The 18430-nt window shown below is 39.0% G+C and overlaps 1 protein-coding gene across 2 annotated transcripts in view; it reads left to right on the top strand.

Moving 5' to 3' along the window:
• The window catches only part of prkcz (protein kinase C, zeta), a 480227-nt gene that overhangs the window by 454670 nt on the left and 7127 nt on the right, over positions 1-18430 (top strand). For both annotated transcript variants that reach the window (XM_080182477.1, XM_080182476.1), the window contains exon 18: positions 10985-16450. In XM_080182477.1, the coding sequence (XP_080038603.1) occupies positions 10985-11072 (88 nt within the window). In that variant the 3' untranslated portion in view covers positions 11073-16450. The remainder of the gene's footprint in view (positions 1-10984; positions 16451-18430) is intronic.

The following is an 18430-nucleotide window of genomic DNA, read 5'->3' as shown; positions in this document are numbered from 1 at the left end:
TCAAAATTTTATTGGCTTTTTGTTATGCTTTTAGTTTTATTTACTTTTTCACTATACCTCCATGAAGAGCCTTGGGATACTTTCTATGTGAAAGGTGCTATGTAAATACAAGTTCTTATTGTTCAACCATCTGCACGAGACATGGTTAGAGCCAGATAAAATTGGGAAGATGTGACTGAGTTAACTTAGGGGAAAATACAATCTAGGGGGGAAAATAGGATATTGAGAGGAAGGTGACTGGCAGTTGTGAACAGCTATGGTAGGTGTTGCTGAAAGGCCCAGTTTTGGACACATGAAAGTTCTCACCTCAATCCAAAATAGGGTCAGAGGGAGATCTCAGGAAGTAATTTGTGGTAAACAAAAGTTGGTGGTGTTTCTGTTCTCCAAGATGATCTTGGATTAGTAATCTATTTTAGCCAAGCAGAGGGAATGATGGTATAACTCAAGAAGGTCCAGCTGGATCTAGCAGTGGGGAGCCTGACTGATGAGGCACACCCCAATTTATAACCATGAACTTAAGTTAAGCATCTTGACTTTATAGTGAGTGTAAAAATATTTCATGAAAGAATTGACAGCATCTATTTTGGAAGTGAAACAGTTGTAGAAATTGTGCACAAAAATATTAATGCTATCACAGGTGAATGACTTGAAGGGTAAAATTAATGTTTGAGAGAGATTTGAGGTTAGTTTCTTTACAGTGGCATTGGAAGGATTAGAGACAGGCAAGGAGATATTTAAGAGAATGGGAAATGGTTAGTTGGCTACAGCCTGGTAAATTATACAGATCTCATGGGATCATGAGAACAAGATGGTGGCTGTGTGTGCAAATTGTAATTAATCAATAGTCACAACGAAAAGGTTGGAAAGAAGAGAGTTGTGTCATTCTTGACCAAAAGATAATTTTGAGCAGAATTTGGCACAGTCCTATGAACCTCCTAATGGCCATGACTGATTGATGAATTGGTTAATAGTTTGAACTAATACTTTGAATTCAGAGATCTGTAATTGAAAACTTTAATTGCACTTGCCTCCTTCTACTCAGCTATTCTAAGCTATTTTACTACTACCCTCCTTTCTGAGGTTGCAACAATCCCTGGCTCAGAGCATGGAAAAACAATCATGTTCTCATTGCCATATAAATACTGTGGCTACAATAGCAAGTGAGAGGCTAGGAATTCTGAACTGAGTAACTCACCTCCTGATTTCCCAAAGCGTGTCTTCAATCTACAAATTGCAAACCAGAAATGTAATGGAATGCTCTCCACTTGCCTGCTTGATCAGCACATCACCTTAAACACCATCAATGCATAGTGACAGCAGTATGCTGTAAACAAAATCCACTTCAGCAGTTTCAAGACCGCTTTGACAGAACCTTCCAAACCTACAATTTCTAATACCTAGGATAAGGGCAGCAGATGCTGGGTGGAAATCACCACTATTTGCAGATTCCTCTCAAAGTCACACACCAAGCTAGTTTGGAGCTATGTCACTTGGTTAAACATCTGAAATTGTCTTCCTATGAAACACATATACCTACACCAGATGAACTGCAGCAGTTTAAGAAGGTGGTTCACCACCATCTTCCATCCTTCAATCTTCAATCTACCATCTTCCATCTTCAATCTACATATTGATTGGTTGACCCATGTTGGACGTGGTGGGCTTGAGGGAGAGTTCTTGGAATGCTGCCGGGATAGTTTCCTTGAACAGTGTGTGCTGGAGCCGTCGAGGGAGCGAGCTATCTTAGATCTGGTGTTATGTAATGAGGCAGGTAGAATTAGGGACCTTGTTGTGAGGGATCCTCTTGGGAAGAGCGATCATTGTATGGTTGAGTTTTTGATGCAGATGGAGGATGAGAAAGTAGGGTCCCGGACCTGTGTCCTGTTTGAACAGAGGGGAGTACGATAGGATGAGAGAGGAATTGGCAAATGTAGATTGGGCGCGCAGATTGGTCGGTAGGACTGCTGAGGAACAGTGGAGGATCTTTAAGGAGATCTTTCTTGGTGCTCAGCAGAAATTTATTCCGATGGTAAAGAAGGATCGTAGGAGAAGGGATAATCAGCCGTGGTTAATGAAGGAAATAAAGGAGAGTATTAAATTAAAAGCTGATGCGTTTAGAGCGGCTAAAAGTAGTGGGCGAGTAGAGGATTTGGAGAGGTTTAAAAATCAACAACGAATGACGAAGAAGTTGATAGAGAAAGGAAGGATAGACTATGAAGCTAAACTAGCACTAAATATAAAAAAGGATAGTAAGAGTTTTTATAAATATATAAAGAGGAGGAGGCTGGCTTGGGTGAATGTTGGACCCTTAGAGGATGAGAGGGGGGTTTAGTGGTGGGGGATGAGGAAATGAGGCCTTAAATAAGTTTTTTGCCTCGGTCTTCGCGGAGGAGGACGCGAATAGTTTGCCAGGTATTAAAGATAGAAGGATGGTAGGAGTTGAGGGCCTGAATGCGATCACTGTCACTAGAGAGGTAGTGTTCGATAGACGAGCGGGACTGATGGTGGACAAGTCCCCAGGACCGGATGGAATGCATCCCAGGGTTCTGAAGGAAATGGCAGGCGTGATAGTGGATGCCTTAGTGATTATTTTCCAAACCTCGCTGGATTCCGGGGAAGTGCCAGAAGATTGGAAAACGGCTAATGTTACACCGCTGTTTAAAAAGGGTAGCAGGCAAAAGGCAGGGAATTATAGGCTAGTTAGTTTAATGCCTGTTGTAGGAAAAATGCTTGAATCCGTCATCAAAGAAGAAATAGCAAGGCACCTTGAGAAGAATTGTTTGATAGAGCAGACGCAGCACAGATTCATTAAGGGGAAGTCGTGTCTGACAAATTTATTGGAATTCTATGAGGATGTGACTAGTGCGGTGGACGGAGGGGAACCGGTGGATGTGGTGTTTCTCGATTTTCAGAAGGCGTTTGATAAGGTGCCGCACAAAAGGTTGTTACAGAAGGTTAGGGGCCATGGAGTTGGGGGTAAGGTGTTAGCGTGGATAGAGGATTGGCTGTCTAATAGGAGGCAGAGAGTAGGTGTCAATGGGTGCTGTTCAGATTGGCGGTTGGTGACTAGTGGAGTGCTGGAGCCTCAGCTATTTACCATTATATAGATGATCTGGAGGAGGGAGCTGAGTGTAGGGTGTCGAAATCTGCTGATGACACGAAGATAAGTGGAAAAGTAAATTGTGCGGAGGGTGTAGAAAGTCTGCAGAGGGAGCTAGATAGGCTAAGCGAGTGGGTGAGGACCTGGCAGATGGAATACAATGTTGGCAAGTGTGAGGTTATCCACTTTGGCAGGAATGATAGTAGGAGGGACTACTATTTAAAGGGCAAAAAGCTGCAGCATGCTACGGTGCAGAGGGACCTGGGGGTCCTTGTGCATGAGTCGCAAAAACCCAGCCTACAGGTGATCAGGAAGGCAAATGGGATGCTGGCCTTCATAGCGAGGGGGATTGAATATAAAAGTAGGGAGGTCTTGCTGCAACTGCACAGGGCACTGGTGAGGCCGCAGCTGGAGTAGTGTGTGCGGTTTTGGTCGCCGCACCTGCGCAAGGATATTTTGGCCTTGGAGGGAGTGCAGGGGAGATTCACTAGGCTGATACCGGAGTTGATGGGATTCAACTATGAAGAGAGGCTGAATAGACTGGGCTTGTACTTGTTGGAGTTTAGAAGGATGAGGGGGTATCTTATAGAGACGTATAAGATGATGAAGGGGATGGATAGGGTAGAGGTTGAGAGGTTCTTCCTGCTCAGAAAGGACAGCAGGACTAGAGGGCACAGCCTCAAATTAAGGGGGGGGGCAGTTTAGAACGGAGTTGAGGAGGAACTTCTTCACTCAAAGGGTGGTGAATCTCTGGAATTCTCTGCCCGTTGAAGTGGTGGAGGCTACCTCGCTAAATATATTTAAGACACGGGTAGATAGGTTTTTGGTAGCCAAGGGGATGAAGGGTTATGGGGAGAAAGCGGGTAAGTGGAACTGAGCCACTTAAGATCAGCCATGATCTTATTGAATGGCGGGGCAGGCTCGAGGGGCTAGATGACCTACTCCTGCTCCTATTTCTTAAGTTCTTATGTTCTTATCTTCTTGGGGGCAATTAGGAATTAACAATTAATGGTGGTCTTGCCAGCAATGCTCACATCCCATGAAAGAATGAAAAGCAAGAATCAGTGCCCTCAAAAAGCATGAGGAAATTGTAGGAAGAGGAAAGTGATGACATACTGGCTCCCACCATGGTTTCAGAAATTAAGTGGTCAATTATATGTACCAGGAAGGTACAAGATACTGAGTGAGATTTAACTTCCTCCCTCAAGATAAGTTTTGTAGCAGGAGGGCACTTTAATTAGGCAGGTAGGGACCCCACCACTTTCCTACCTCCACCCAGATTGAACCAATTGAAATACTTATGTATAGCAAGATAAAATGCTTAATTGCTAATCTATCTCTATCAGTTCCATTTTAAGCAATATTCCTCTTACAGACTTAAACTCCTCTTCAAAATCAGTTATCAATACACAAGCTCCTGTGTTTGCATTTGTTAACATTCCTCGGATCTTTGAACACCTCTGGAGAGAGAGTCGTCTTCTGACAGCTTCAAAACAGCAGCTTCCAGAGACAGAGATAGAGATACATCTTGCTTTTTTCAGAACCAAGCAGAAACTACCTGCTTTTTCCTATAAGCTTAGCTCATCCCCATAACATGACTCCCTCTGTAAATCAACCTAATTAAAACTCTATTCTCAAACCCCAAGGGAAAAGACCAAAGGTGAACAAAAGTGCATTAACTCAGTTTAAAACAAACACCCCATTAGCTAAGATCAATTATTAGTCTGCATTCTCATCTTGTGAGCCGCCTGGTGCAGACAAATTGGCACGTGTAAACAGGCCTGAATTCTAAACATACCCCTCAAGAAACATGATATAACTACATCTCCCAAAGGCACAGTATTGGAGTCAAATCCCTACATCACATGGAACAAGTTACATGGTTCACATTACTTCAGAAAATAAAAATAAAGATGCAGACATTACTTATACTTTTCATTGCGTGCTGATAAATGTGACAATAACATATCAAATTAAAATGTCCCTAACTAATGCATAAATATTACATTAGCTCTCTGGCAATTCTGCCTATAGGATAACCAAATTTGAGAAAAACTCATCAACCCATTAGTTTGGCAATCCTGAAAATTATCAGTGTAGTGCATGCTAATTCCTGTGTTTCCATGAGTGAAATATCTTTTTAAATTACTGACACATGGAAAAAAATACAATCATTTTTAGTGGCTGTCATTTATTTCAGATTTCAGGGGAAGAACAAAGTTACAATAATTGTTGCTTCATATCCCTACAGTAGAGCCCTGGTCCCTGTTTTTCACAACTTTGCCCGTGGAATAATGGAATGGTTTTAATAGTTTAATTTTCCTGAAGCCAAACTAAATGAATGCCAATGTAAACATGGATTTCAGTATCATACTAAGAGAGGGGGAGAATGGAAGGGTGTACTTTAAATAATTTATATGTTAGTAGATGCAAGGAGGCTTGCAGAAGTCTTGTTTTCACCAGAATACTTCAGATAGCTGGGATTGTTCATTTCATTTATGCTGTTCTCCTTTCTCTCCTGTACTCAATGTGTATTCAGAACTGCAACAGTCAGTTCCTGCATCTGATGAACCAGCAAGTGATGTGTGTACTTTCATATTATTCACCCCGTACATTAAACATTTGAATAAGATCATCATTTCTGTGATTGGCAGAGTATCTTAGATTTCAGATGACTGAAAATTAATTCCTCACCACACTCCAAATGGAGCTTGTGCTGCTAAAATGTTTTCTTATGTAAAATGTGCGACTTATCCAATCTGCAGTTCACTGGTTGATGATGTATGACACCAAATATCTTCAGGTCCCACGTCATTTTTGTCTTGATTCAGATTTTACAGCATACAATTTATTTTATAGGAAATACAGTATAATGATAAATTTGAAAATAGCTGAAAATAAACTGTAGCTTTATGGGTGATTTACTTCCAACTATAATTCTACAAGGTATCATGTCCTCACTGTGTTGAAATCAAACTCTCTACATTTATTTTAACTTATTCTTTCCCACATCTGTAATTTGTCATTCCTTGCATCCTTCAGTTTCCTAACATTCATCCTGTATTCAATATTTTTAAACCAAAACAACAAATTTGTCTAGTCTTCCAGTGTTGGTGTGCAGCATTATGGGTCTTAAACCTTCATCTAGCCTTCTGAATAAAAAAAACATGTAGTTTTCAGTGTGCAATTTCTTCACAACAGTCAAATTTTAAAGGTTTTTAGTTTGGAAAGTGTTCAAGTTGGAAGAAATGAAATGAACCTTGAAATATTGTATTATGTTACTTTGTAGTGAATCTACATAGCAGCTCTCACGTGAGAAATTAAAAGATGGCTCTACAAGAAAAGTATAATTGAACTTTCAACAAGGAAAGCTACATTAGATGTTCCAGGTCTCAATGACATTTGTGTTAGCTGGTAACTAAATGGACTACGTCGCTTTTCTGCAAAGCACTCACTTTGTGTGCATATTTGATGGTCAATAGACCTAGCGAAATGTACGGAACAATCAAAGCATGTTAAGAGTACAAATTATTGTTATAATTGTTCTTATACTGATGCTTAATGTGTTTTCTTTCCCCATCTACGTTCTGCAGGCAATATCTGTGAGTTAATACCTGATATAAAATAGCGCAGAGGGGAATTTAGTACATTACATTCATTAAGTGCTCATGTAAGAATACCACCCATCATTCCATCTTTTCTGTGCCAAGTACTCTTGGGATAAACAATTATTTTATTTTTGGTTTTGCCTTCTGAATTTTGAAAAACTGAAGGAAAAATGTTTAACTTGATGTGCTAGCATGATAACTGAATGCGATAATTATTACCAAGCAAATGCAAGTTCAAATCTCAGATTTGTATAACATGAGAATTATCATAGGATTAGTACATCGAGTCATGAGTTGAAATCTCATTTCTACCAGCAAGGGTGCAAGAAGAGTCAGAACCCAAAACTGGTAATATTTTGCATGATTGCTTCCTCCAAGTATTCACAATGGAAGGTATTGAGTAATGTTCCCTTCCCCAAACAGAGGTAACCAATGAGTTCAAGGCGAATAAGGTGGAAGACTTAGACTCAAAAGACTTAAGACTGTTAGCGCGAGTGGGCGAAACGACCACTACGGACTCAGGGTGAAGTTCAATAACGTCACAGCTTTGTTTTCTTTACGTCGACAGAGAAGCACAGTCGGGACATACAACCGGACTGTCCCGAAAGTGCTGTGCCCGTCCCTCGCAGCAGGCTATAGTTATACCTGAACTTCGGTGCAGTATGCGATTCAAATGCTAATACTTTATTTACAGTATTCGACCTTAGCCATCCTGTCTCGATGTTTCCAAGTGTTGAGGAAATTGTTTAGGTGTGTGTTAATTGTTTTGCCTGGTTATTTAATAGTCTAGAATCTCTGGGGTTTGAACCATAGGTGTGTCATTGATCTCAAAAGAGGTTTTGAGGGGCCAGGAATTTCCTTAACTATGCTAATTTTAGGTGTCTCCATGGATTGTTTGACTGTTTTAAAAATGCTCATTTTGATGGGATGGAGATTTAGTTCCTGTAGGTGCCATCCTGTCCAGCTTCCCTTATGTACTAGCCCTCATTTGCATTCTAAAAGCATGCTTTTGCCTTTTGAGCAGTGTCTGTTACTTTGTGATTTTTAGTGGAGGGGCTCTGAGTGTAACTTCAGTCTGCTCCCATCTTGTGTGCCCAATTTCATAAAATTTGTTGTCCGATAACAAGACAAGCACCCTTCCAAATTGGTATTTATTCCAAAGCACTGAGGGAAACACGGAAGATTTGTCAGTAAATGACCATTATTATTGGCTTGGCATTGGGGGCGAGGAAGGAATCAAGGAAAGAGGCAATGCCAGTTGATTGGAAACAGATGCCCATATTCAAAAAGGGGATAAAATGGCTCATAAATCTCACCTCTATTCGATCTAAATTTGTTGAAATAATTTATCAGGCATACATTTGAGGTTCATTTGAGAATGCCCACATTCTCCACTTTGATTTTTTTTAAGAAGAGTACAGAAAAGATATACAAGGATGCTACAGAGACTTGATGGTTCGAGTTATAAGAGGCCAAATGGACTGGGACTTCTTTCTCTGGAGCATAGAAGGCTGAGGCCTATAAAATAATGAGGGGCACAGATCAGCTAGATAGTCAATATCTTTTCTCAAAGATCAGGGCATCTATAACTAGAGGGCATAGGTTTAAGGTGAGAGGGGAGAGATACAAAAGCAACCAGAGAGGCAGTTTTTTCACACAGAGGATGGTGAGTGTCTGGAACAAGCTGCCTGAGGTAGTAATAGAGGCGGGAACAATTTTGTCTTTTAAAAAGCATTTAGAGTTGCATGGATAAGATGGGTGTAGAGGGATTTGGGCCACATGCAATTGGGATTAGCTTAGGGGTTTAAATAAAAAAGGCGGCATGGACAAGTTGGGCCAAAGGGCCTGTTTCTATGCTGTAAACCTCTATTGCCCTATTTAAGATGGCGAGGGGAAGATATTTTTTTTCTCTAAGGGTTGTGAATCTTTGAATTGCACTTCCCCGGAGAGTGGTGGATATGGGATCAATTAATAGTTTTCAGGCAAAGATAGATTCTTAACTAACAAGAGAATCAAAGTTTATTGGGGGTTTGTGGATTGCAAGACCACAATCAGATCAGCCATGATCTTACTGAATGACAGAGTTAGCTGAAAAGGCCAAGTGCCCTACTCCTGCTCCTGCTCATTGTTCATATATATTTGTACGATAGCTTAAATCAAGTTGGGAAAGTCATGCCTGTGCACTATCTCAACTCGTTGAGGAAATAACATCCCTAGTTAACTGAAGAAAACATTATGACTTTGTCAAACATCTTTTGGAATTCAAGATACACTAATGTAAAGATTAACTAGATGCAACAGTGAAGATTCAGGATGAACATTTTGACTGGAAAATAATATGGCTGATGGACAGAATAAAAACCACTGATTTGGACGAGTTATGTTAGAATGGGACAAATAGTATAGATGTCCTAGAGTTTGCTGTTGAATTCACTACCATTTCTCAAAATATCTGGACTCAAACTGAATACCAGGTCATCCAATTTGACAGATACCATATTGGGAAAGGTAGTGAAATTGGAGGAAGCAGCTTAAAAACTAAAAGTAGAAGTATGAACTCCATTTTCAACATGTCACTTAAATTTGCTTAATATTGGACAAAAGCTTGTTTCCTTAGACTCGTACAATTTTATCTCCTGAAGACTGCAGATTTTACTCAAAACAGTTCCACAGTCAATCTCTGCTATTTCACTCACATGTCCAATCTGTATTTTTAAGTCTAGTCTGAGTACTTTTTGTCTAAGCAAGGTATCACAGGTGATCCCAATTCTATCTGCATCTATCTCAATTTAAAGCAGCAATCAACAAAGCCAGAACAGAAGTTTAACTAAATGGCTAAATTGTAGAAAACAAAAGGGCACAGTGATTAAACTACTCAGAGCTCTGGTCAGACTATGTCTGGTCACTGAAGCACAAGGCAGACATTGAAGTGGTAGAAGCAGTGCAGCCAGAAGCTGAACTCCAGTGATGAAGTAAGCCTGGAAGAGAGACATCAGTGTGATGATCTTGGAGGCATATGTGTTAATGGTATGAAGTAAATTTGGAATAAAATATTTAATTTTTCTGTGAGGACAAGGGGACACAGCTTCAAACTAGTAACTCCAAGATTGATATCAGGACGTTTCTTTTCATGCGGTATATTAATACTTTGGATTTTTGAATGGAGTATCACAGGAAAAGCCCTGAATGCATTTAAAGCACAGTAGCCTTCTGCATTTGGGGACTAGATTGATTATTGGGCGAACTAATATGATTGTCCTTGTCAGTTGCTATCTTGTAATTTTGAGGAGGCAGGAGGAATGTTCTCCTCATCAAGCTTTCATTTACTGGAATAGATTTATCATCATACAGACCAGAAAATCTAAATCTCAGACCACATTTTGTGCAGAAGCAGTTTTCAGGCAGTGTGCAATACGGTTGCCCTCAATGCCCTGGGGTAAGGATGGAGGAAACAAATATCTCTGGCCAGTCCTTTTGGAAATCACAAACAGATTGAACTGGGTTCATCTGTGATACCTTGCATGGTCAAAAAGACTGACTAGGCTCACAAATGCAGACCAGACACTTAAACAAGACGCCAGAGAGTACTTAATCATAGAATCATAGAACCCTACAGTGCAGAAAGAGGCCCTTCAGCCCATTGAGTCTGCACCGGCCACAATCCCATCCAGTTCCTACCCCCATATCCTTACACATTTAGCCGCTAATCCCTCTAACCTACGCATCCCAGGACATTAAGGGGCAACTTTAGTATGACAATCAACCTAACCCACACATCTTTGGACTGTGGGAGGAAACCCACACAGTCACAGGGAGAATGTGCAAACTCCACACAGACAGTGACCCAAGCCAGGAATCGAACCCAGGTCCCTGGAGCTGTGAAGCAACAGTGCTAACCACTGTGCTACCATGCTGCCTGAATTGATTAACTGTTTTAAATACAATTTGGAGCCTTCAAAAGGTAAAATCAATTGGCTATGAGGATGCCAAATCTTATATCCAATGTTGAACACAATTTTAGGTTCTATTTTAAAAAAGGAGATAATCCTGGTTTGAAACTACAGATCAATTACATGTGAAGCAACAGACTAGTTTAAATGGTGGTCAAAATACTGTGAATTGCCCAGGAAGTAAACTTTATTCCCCAAGCAGACTAGAAATAACAGTTTCAGTGGTGCACAAACAGTGCTGATAACACAAATTTGTTCAGAGATCATACTGAGTTCACCATTGTGTTTAAATATCACTTCAGTGTCTTTTTTTTCCACCTTTGCAGAGATGTAATAAAAAGAATTGACCAATCAGAATTTGAGGGGTTTGAATATATTAACCCTTTGCTGATGTCATCAGAGGAAACCGTATGAACAAGCAGCATTTGAAAAGTGGAATTGTTTTGCCTAGTTTGTCAAAGGTCGACTTCAACTCTCTCCGGTTGGTGACTTTTTCCTTATCTACCTGCATGCAAGGTTGTGGATCTGGTGCAAGTTTTCCAAGAGTACTGCAAACCATGGTGACTGCTGCTGAACAACGAAAGATATTTCAGTGGTAGTTTTCCACAAACAGCCACAGTTTCTCCTTATTTACTGGACATTGATTCAACTGGCAAGGGAAGACTGCCTGATCCGTGCCTGCTTCCATGAAGGAATATTCTTTTCATTCCCTCAAAACAAGGAATTATATGATGGCTTCTATGAAGGAACTTGGAGACACTGCACTTTTCTCTCTCTTTATAAGTAGACATTCAGAGGTTTGACCTCAAGAGAAAGAATGTACAATACTATATTATTTAAGAACAGTAGTATGGGTAACTACACCTTAACCTGTGATTGCCTTTGGACAACTGGCTAATGTGATTTACAAACCACTGGCTCTAACCTATACGTAAGCAATAATAAACAAGAAATCTGGTGTTTTACTGGTCAATAATGTACACTTGGATTAATCTAGGTGTAATATTGTGCAGTACAGAGATATAATCCAGAAATACTTTATTAGCCAGTGAATCACAGCTTCTTGTTAATTACTGCTATATTATATAATGCCATGGAACAGCTGGACTTTAAACAAAGACGACTGTTTTTATCTTACTGACTAAACAGTGGTGTGACACAACTATGTGATTTGCATTCATAATTGTTCATCTAGGTTTTTTTAAGTCGCACTGGTAAATTGCAACTAAACTATACTCGTGTTTCTTTTAGCTATTTGTTAAACTTAACCAAACATTACTTATTGGAACTTTTTTCCTAATTCTGTGATTGAAGTAGGATTTGTGACTTGCAGAGAAATGCAGAATGTAGTAGCATATACATCCTTCTCCCAAAAAAAGTATACTACAAATGATAATAGGAAATTTTGTGTGTTAGGAATGGTGACTCTTCTGCTTAGTACTGCGTTTTAAAATTTGTAAGTATGGGCCATCATTTAACCCTGGAATCAATGTCACAACTAATGCCATTTAGCAGGCACTTGGAAAGTTGGTCTGAAATCCCTAATTTCTAAATTTCTGGCTACCAAAAAACCAGCAAAGAGGTTTCATTTTTCTATCCGACATAATGACTAAAAAGCCATAAAATGATAAATTGGATCTTTCCATCATCAGCTTTTTACATTCTCCATCAAAGTCTACACTTACCCTTTTTATGTACAGCTTTTTAAATTGAATTACGGCCTGTAATTCAGAAATTCGGGTACTCCGTGTGTGTGGATTCCAAAGATTTTCTTCTGAGACAGTGAAGTGCCTAAATAAGTTTTCTGACCAGGTCATATATGTACTCTATTAAGATTGGATAATAACCACAATCCAGGATAATGATTACAGGGATGTAGGAAAAAACAAAGTATCGAGACTATTGGAAGAATTGCAAAACAATGTACATACCTTTTTCTGGACTTGTATTTGAAGTGGTGTAATCTTTTTGAAAGGAGAAGGAAGGTGGTGGCCCTGAATCATATGTGTAAATGGGCAAAAGATTAATATTTTGAAATGTGTTCTTGATTCCCCTGCGCCAGCCTGAAGAATGATAAATAAGCTCCCAATTGTATTTGGTAAATAGCTGGTTAGTTTGATCATTCTGTATAAGAAAGTGTCTAATTACTACAATGTAAAAATATGAATTCAAAATCTTTTTTATTGTGGGTTGAAGCCTGCTTTGAATTAATGAGACAATTTTAACCCTTCAATCACTGAGTGGGTGTAAGAAACCCCCAGAACAGTGCGCTTAAAATTCTCTCAAGGCTGAGTTTTTTTTTGTCTGTTAATTATGGACATTTTTTCTTGTTCTTTTTGTTGGAAATGTGCAACAGATTCATTGTCAACTGAAAAGAAAAGACACAGTACTGTTGGATGAAGGATTATACCTTAAATGTTGACTTTTTCAGGAGATTGCTGCATACCTGTTTTTCACAAATGTACAATTCTGTTTAATCCAAAAAAATCTATTGAATAGACAGAAGCTTTGGCTTCAAGCCAGCATGAGAACGATTTGCTCAAACCTAAATCTATATTTCTAGCAGGTGATGGAATTAGTGCACACTCTTTCACTGACTAGCTTTTATTTAAATCAGATGATCCATGGCATTATATACAATGGCTGGAACTGCACAGATCTTAGCCAATCAGATTTTAACCATATGATTTACGACATTACCTAATATTAAGCCAGCTGCCAATTTTGGGTGTCTATATACAGATTGAATTGTAAAGCAGTGGTTTCTTTCTGTTGCCAAATACACCTCCATTTGCAAGCTCATTCCTTTCCGTTTTTGCTATGTAAGTGTCTGTGTCATTAAGACTGATTATATCGTGCTGAGGGAGAAAAAATTATATTTTAAGTATTCCAATTTTTAAATTTGAAAATTATGAAGGATGTGATCTAAATGTATGCTAATATGTTTTCATGGTCAGGCTAAATGGATATATGATCTCCAAGGCAATACTTGTAAAATAGTGAGATTGTATTTGGCGTTCAATAAGACCAAATACTGGGAAGAGTTTTGCTTTTATCCTAACTTTTTTAATTAGTATCAAAATATAAACAATAACAAACAAGCACAGAGTCAAGGCTACTTGGACTCCAAATTCTATTTAAAGACCTTTTCTCTTGAACAGAAAATGCTGGACATGCACAGGAAGTAAAGTCAGCATTTGAAAGAGAGAGTATTTCAGGTATAACTCTTAATAATTTACATGGAATGATTATCTTCTATCACAACGGTTATTCACAGTACGACCATCTTCAGTATGAAAACTTGAGCTAACCCATCAGGAAAATGTTAATGTACCAAGTATCTGATTGGACCACATATTATCACAGCCAGGACTCCCAATTATTCTGCAAAATTTGTAGACTAGTTTCCTTCACAAATTAATTTTCTTCCTCCCATGTGCAATCCACTTGCAACTCCCGATCCCACCCTCATCCCCAGTATTTATTTGCTATTGAGTTGAGAAAAATCACAACTTTTCAATTTGCTGCACCAAACACCTACAAATTACATCTGTTGTTACCTGTTAGTTAAATAAAGCTAGCACTGGCAATGCCATAAATCAGAGTGGCTGCATCATGGGGGAGATTCTCGGGCCTCCCAACTGTGTTTCCAGCAGTGGAAGGAGGTGTATTGTTGCCCAGTGGTAGGATTCTCTGGTCCTGCCACTGTTAATGGGATTTCCCACTGATGTCACTCCACTTTACTGCGAAACCTGCTGTTGGCGGGACCGGAGAATCCCACTGGCACAAACGGCCAGAAAATTCTGACCCATATCTTTGAGTAGCTATTATTTTTAATCCCCTAAGAAAACTTAAGTCCTAAAAGGTGCACTGGTTTAAACATTGGTTCTTGCCTTTATTTCACCCTTCCTGAAATCCAATCATTCGTGAGAGAGGATGATGTTACAAAATGGCTCCAACAAATGTTCAACAACCACGACGATAGATGTGATTGTATAACAAAATGTTTGATGTACAATCCAATTCTACTGTAGAACAGTTGAGCCTATGCTATAATCTGTTAGACAAATTAAACCATCAGTCATTGCCAACATTTTAAAAAATTAAAATCAAAGCACGCAAGAGTGGCCATTTAGCCTATCTTTCTCCAAATCAATTTTCCTGTGTCTGACTCCCTCTTATTTCAATCTCTTGGGAGTTTGTATAAATAAGATTTGGATGATTTGGATATGTTCCATATCCCTTGGTTGGTTTTTAAGAACACTATTTTCCTTAATTGCTCATCATTTATTTACAAATGCCAAAGTCATAATGGCACAGGAGAAGGCCATTTGTCCCAACAATTCCATGTCAGAACTCTGCAGAGTAATCCAATCAGTCTGTCCTTGTGGCCATATTATCTTTATTTCCTTCAAGTGCCCATCCAATTTCATCTTGGAATCATTAATCACCTCTGTTTTCATCACTCTTGTCAGCAGTGAGTTCCAAGTTTTCGCCACTTGCTGCAAAAAATGTTCTTTGTCAGCTTCCCTCTGCATTTCATCCCCAAAAGCCTGTGCCCTGTTTCTTGCACCATCAGCTAATGGGAAGTTTTCTTTTTGTCTACCATATCTAAACCAATCATAATCTTACACATCCCTATCAGATTCCACCTCCATCAGCTTTGCTCTAAGGAAAATAATTCCAGGTTTTCTAATCTAATGTTGTAGCTATAATACTTTATTCCTGAAGCCATTTTGGAAATCTCCTCTGCACCCTTTCAAGGAACCTCATGTTCTTTCTACAGTGTGGTGACCAGAACTGGACACAATACTCTAACTGATCATTGGATATTGCACCCATTCACTCCCACAAATTATCACTGCTGCTATGTGCCTGTTTTTCTAAATGCTCATTGGAACTTAATAAACTTACTCATGTCATTAAAATCTGTGCGCTTCCATTTTGATTATTCATCACAATGAGTAATCAAATACAAATTATTTGGAGACGTGCAGAAAAGAATGGAAAGTGTTGCAGAAAACTAATAAACCTGTAGCCTGGTCTGCCCCAACCTGCTACCAAGATCTTGGCTTTACCAGCTGTGCACAATTCATTTTTGCAATTCTAAATTTGTATTTGGTCTACAGAACATTTGTGTGGAAAACTGAAAAGGGAGACTGCCTGAGGAAAAATAAATCAGTTTGGTCTGACCTGTAAGAAAAATTTAATACAATTCTGGTGCAAGTGTACAGTGGTCTAACTTGGATTAGTCCTTAATGAAAAATTAGAGCTACTTTAATGATTGTAAAATAGTGAGATGTTCATTGTAGTTATTTTGTATATGGCAGTTGATTTATGGGTGTGAATTGTACTGTTCTTGCCTATTCTCATAAAAAAACCTAATTTAAAAAAAACATTCTGACGGCTTGTGTGCCACTCGAGGCCAATTTTTATTGTACATCAATTGACTGAATTAATCCATAATACTAGTAAGATGCAGAACCTTGGACATCTGAATTAAACATTTTACTGAAAGTATAACAAAATTAATTCAATATTTAGTTCGTGCTTTCAGCATACAACACATGCAGGGACAATAATTGTTATTTACATGCTTTCAATATTTTGATATTCATTAGCAGGTATTGCAACTTCAGGGGGACTACTGTGAGTTGGATTTGATTGAGCCTTAGAGAGGAACTGTGCTTTTCAAAGTGGTTTCTACGTTTTGAAGATTCTTCAGAAAATAAATTCCAAAAATGAATAAATGACTGAAATCACATTCGCGGACAGTTGAGAAGAGCAAGGAGGTATTTATGTTCCCTTTTTAAGAAAAAGATACCTTGATGCTGGAAACTCTTAGCGTGTCTGACAGCATCTGTGGAGAAAGAATAGTGCTAATGTTTCAAGTCTGGATGACCCTTCGTCAGAGTATAAGACAATAGAAAAAGGATGATTCTTATGTTAAGTGGAAGGGAGGATTGACAATGAAGTCACAGACAAAAAGACAAAAGAAATGTTAATGATGGTGATCATGGTGAAAGGATAGCAGTCATTAAGAGATCAGAATGTGAGAGTAGCAGAACAAAGGTAAGCAGTGTCAAAAGATAACCTAAGACATGTAACAGATGGCCCCAATTGAGTGGAGGGAAGGGAGATCATGGTCAGGGGGTAAAAGGTGGAAAACGAGATGGAAAAAAGGTAGAAAATTGAAATAATGGAAGAAGATAAAATTAAATAAAATTGATGGAAATGGGGAGGAAGGTAGAGTGCAGAATTCATGTTCTGAAATTGTTGGACTCAGTGTTCAGTCCAGAAGACTTTAAAGTGTCTGTTCAGAAGATGAGGTGCTATTTCTCCAGTTTGTCTTGGGCTTCACTACAACATTGCAACAGGCCAAACGTGGCCATGTGGACATGAGCAGGTTGGTGAATTGAAATAACATGCGACAGGAAGGTCTTGGTCCTGCTTGTGGGTAGATCGAAGGTGTTCTGCAAAGCAGTCACCCCAGTCTGCATTCGGTCTCTGCGATGTAGAGTACACTGTGGAGTAGTGAATGCAATAGACCACATTAAAGGAGGTGCACTTCACCTGAAACAAGTGTTTAGGTCCTGAGATGGTGAGCGTGAGAGAAAGGGCAGGTATTGTACTTCAGTTCATCTTTCTTGTTTTTTTCATTTCTTTCATTGTTTCATTCTTCCACTTCCCTTTCCACACAGATGCCGTTCAGGGTCTGCTGAGATTTTCAGTATTTGTTTGATTCCAGCATCTGCAGTAATTTGCTTTTATTTCTGATCCAGATAAATGTTATATTTAAGCAATTTTGTATTCAAATGAGAACTGCAAATGGAGAGGGGGGAAATCTTAAACACAATATTGAATTTTTTCTAGTCTGTAAACATCTGTAAAGATTCTAATGAAGGGTATCTATCCCACTCAGGTAAATTTTGCCAAGCTCTGCCCAGTGTAATCTCATTGGTAGATCACAAACTGGCCCTGGAGTGTTAAGGCATCTGTGATCCATACTTCTGTCCTGCGAGATGCTCGAAAATTTAAAGTATTTTAAATTTTATTCCAAAACTAGATTTGTAAAGTAACTTTCTGCTTAGGAAGCACCATTCAATCCATCCAGGTCCTATATTTGTATTATATTCAAAATATGATCCCTGCACAAAATATTGGCCAAGTGTTAAACTTCAGGACAGTAACATGCCAGCTTCCACTCTGAGACAGCTGACAAGCAATGCTTGCTTTGAGTGTCTCTGGTGTTTCCTGTTGAAACAATTTTGTGACTGGGAAATTTGCCAAGGGTTTGCAAGACAGACAAAGAAAAAACAGGCTCCAGAGACTCAACAACTTTCTCAAAATGTCTGACTGACTGGCTAACTATATGAGAAGCTGACAAGAAGGCAGTGACCCAAAAACCCATTCAATAGCAAAAATCTTTTGGCTAGGGAGAATGTGCTCAAATTACCAGAAAAACCAATGAGCAATGAAGACTGTTTCAGCTTTGTCACTTGGAGCAAACTATCGAAGGCAACAGCCCATCTGTCATATATCCTTGCAGTCCAATGCTATAGTTATTTTATAGTAGGCCATTCTTATTCCCAATAGCATTCAAGAGTTTAGATTTAGAAATTACAACACGAATGGCTATGCAATGCTAAATCTTCAACTGAAGCTGGCTACTTTAACTTTAATTCACATTCTCATCTCTGATAAATTCTACCTTTTAAAATTCTTGTTCAATTACTTGAGTTTGTTTAAAAGATGCTGTTATTTCTATCCTC

The sequence above is a fragment of the Carcharhinus amblyrhynchos genome, unplaced genomic scaffold (genome assembly GCF_965287045.1).
Source record: "Carcharhinus amblyrhynchos unplaced genomic scaffold, sCarAmb.v2.hapA scaffold_56, whole genome shotgun sequence".
In the NCBI taxonomy this organism is placed as follows: domain Eukaryota; kingdom Metazoa; phylum Chordata; class Chondrichthyes; order Carcharhiniformes; family Carcharhinidae; genus Carcharhinus; species Carcharhinus amblyrhynchos.
Note: the sequence above shows the minus strand (reverse complement) of the source record. Positions and strands in the feature narration are given on the sequence as shown.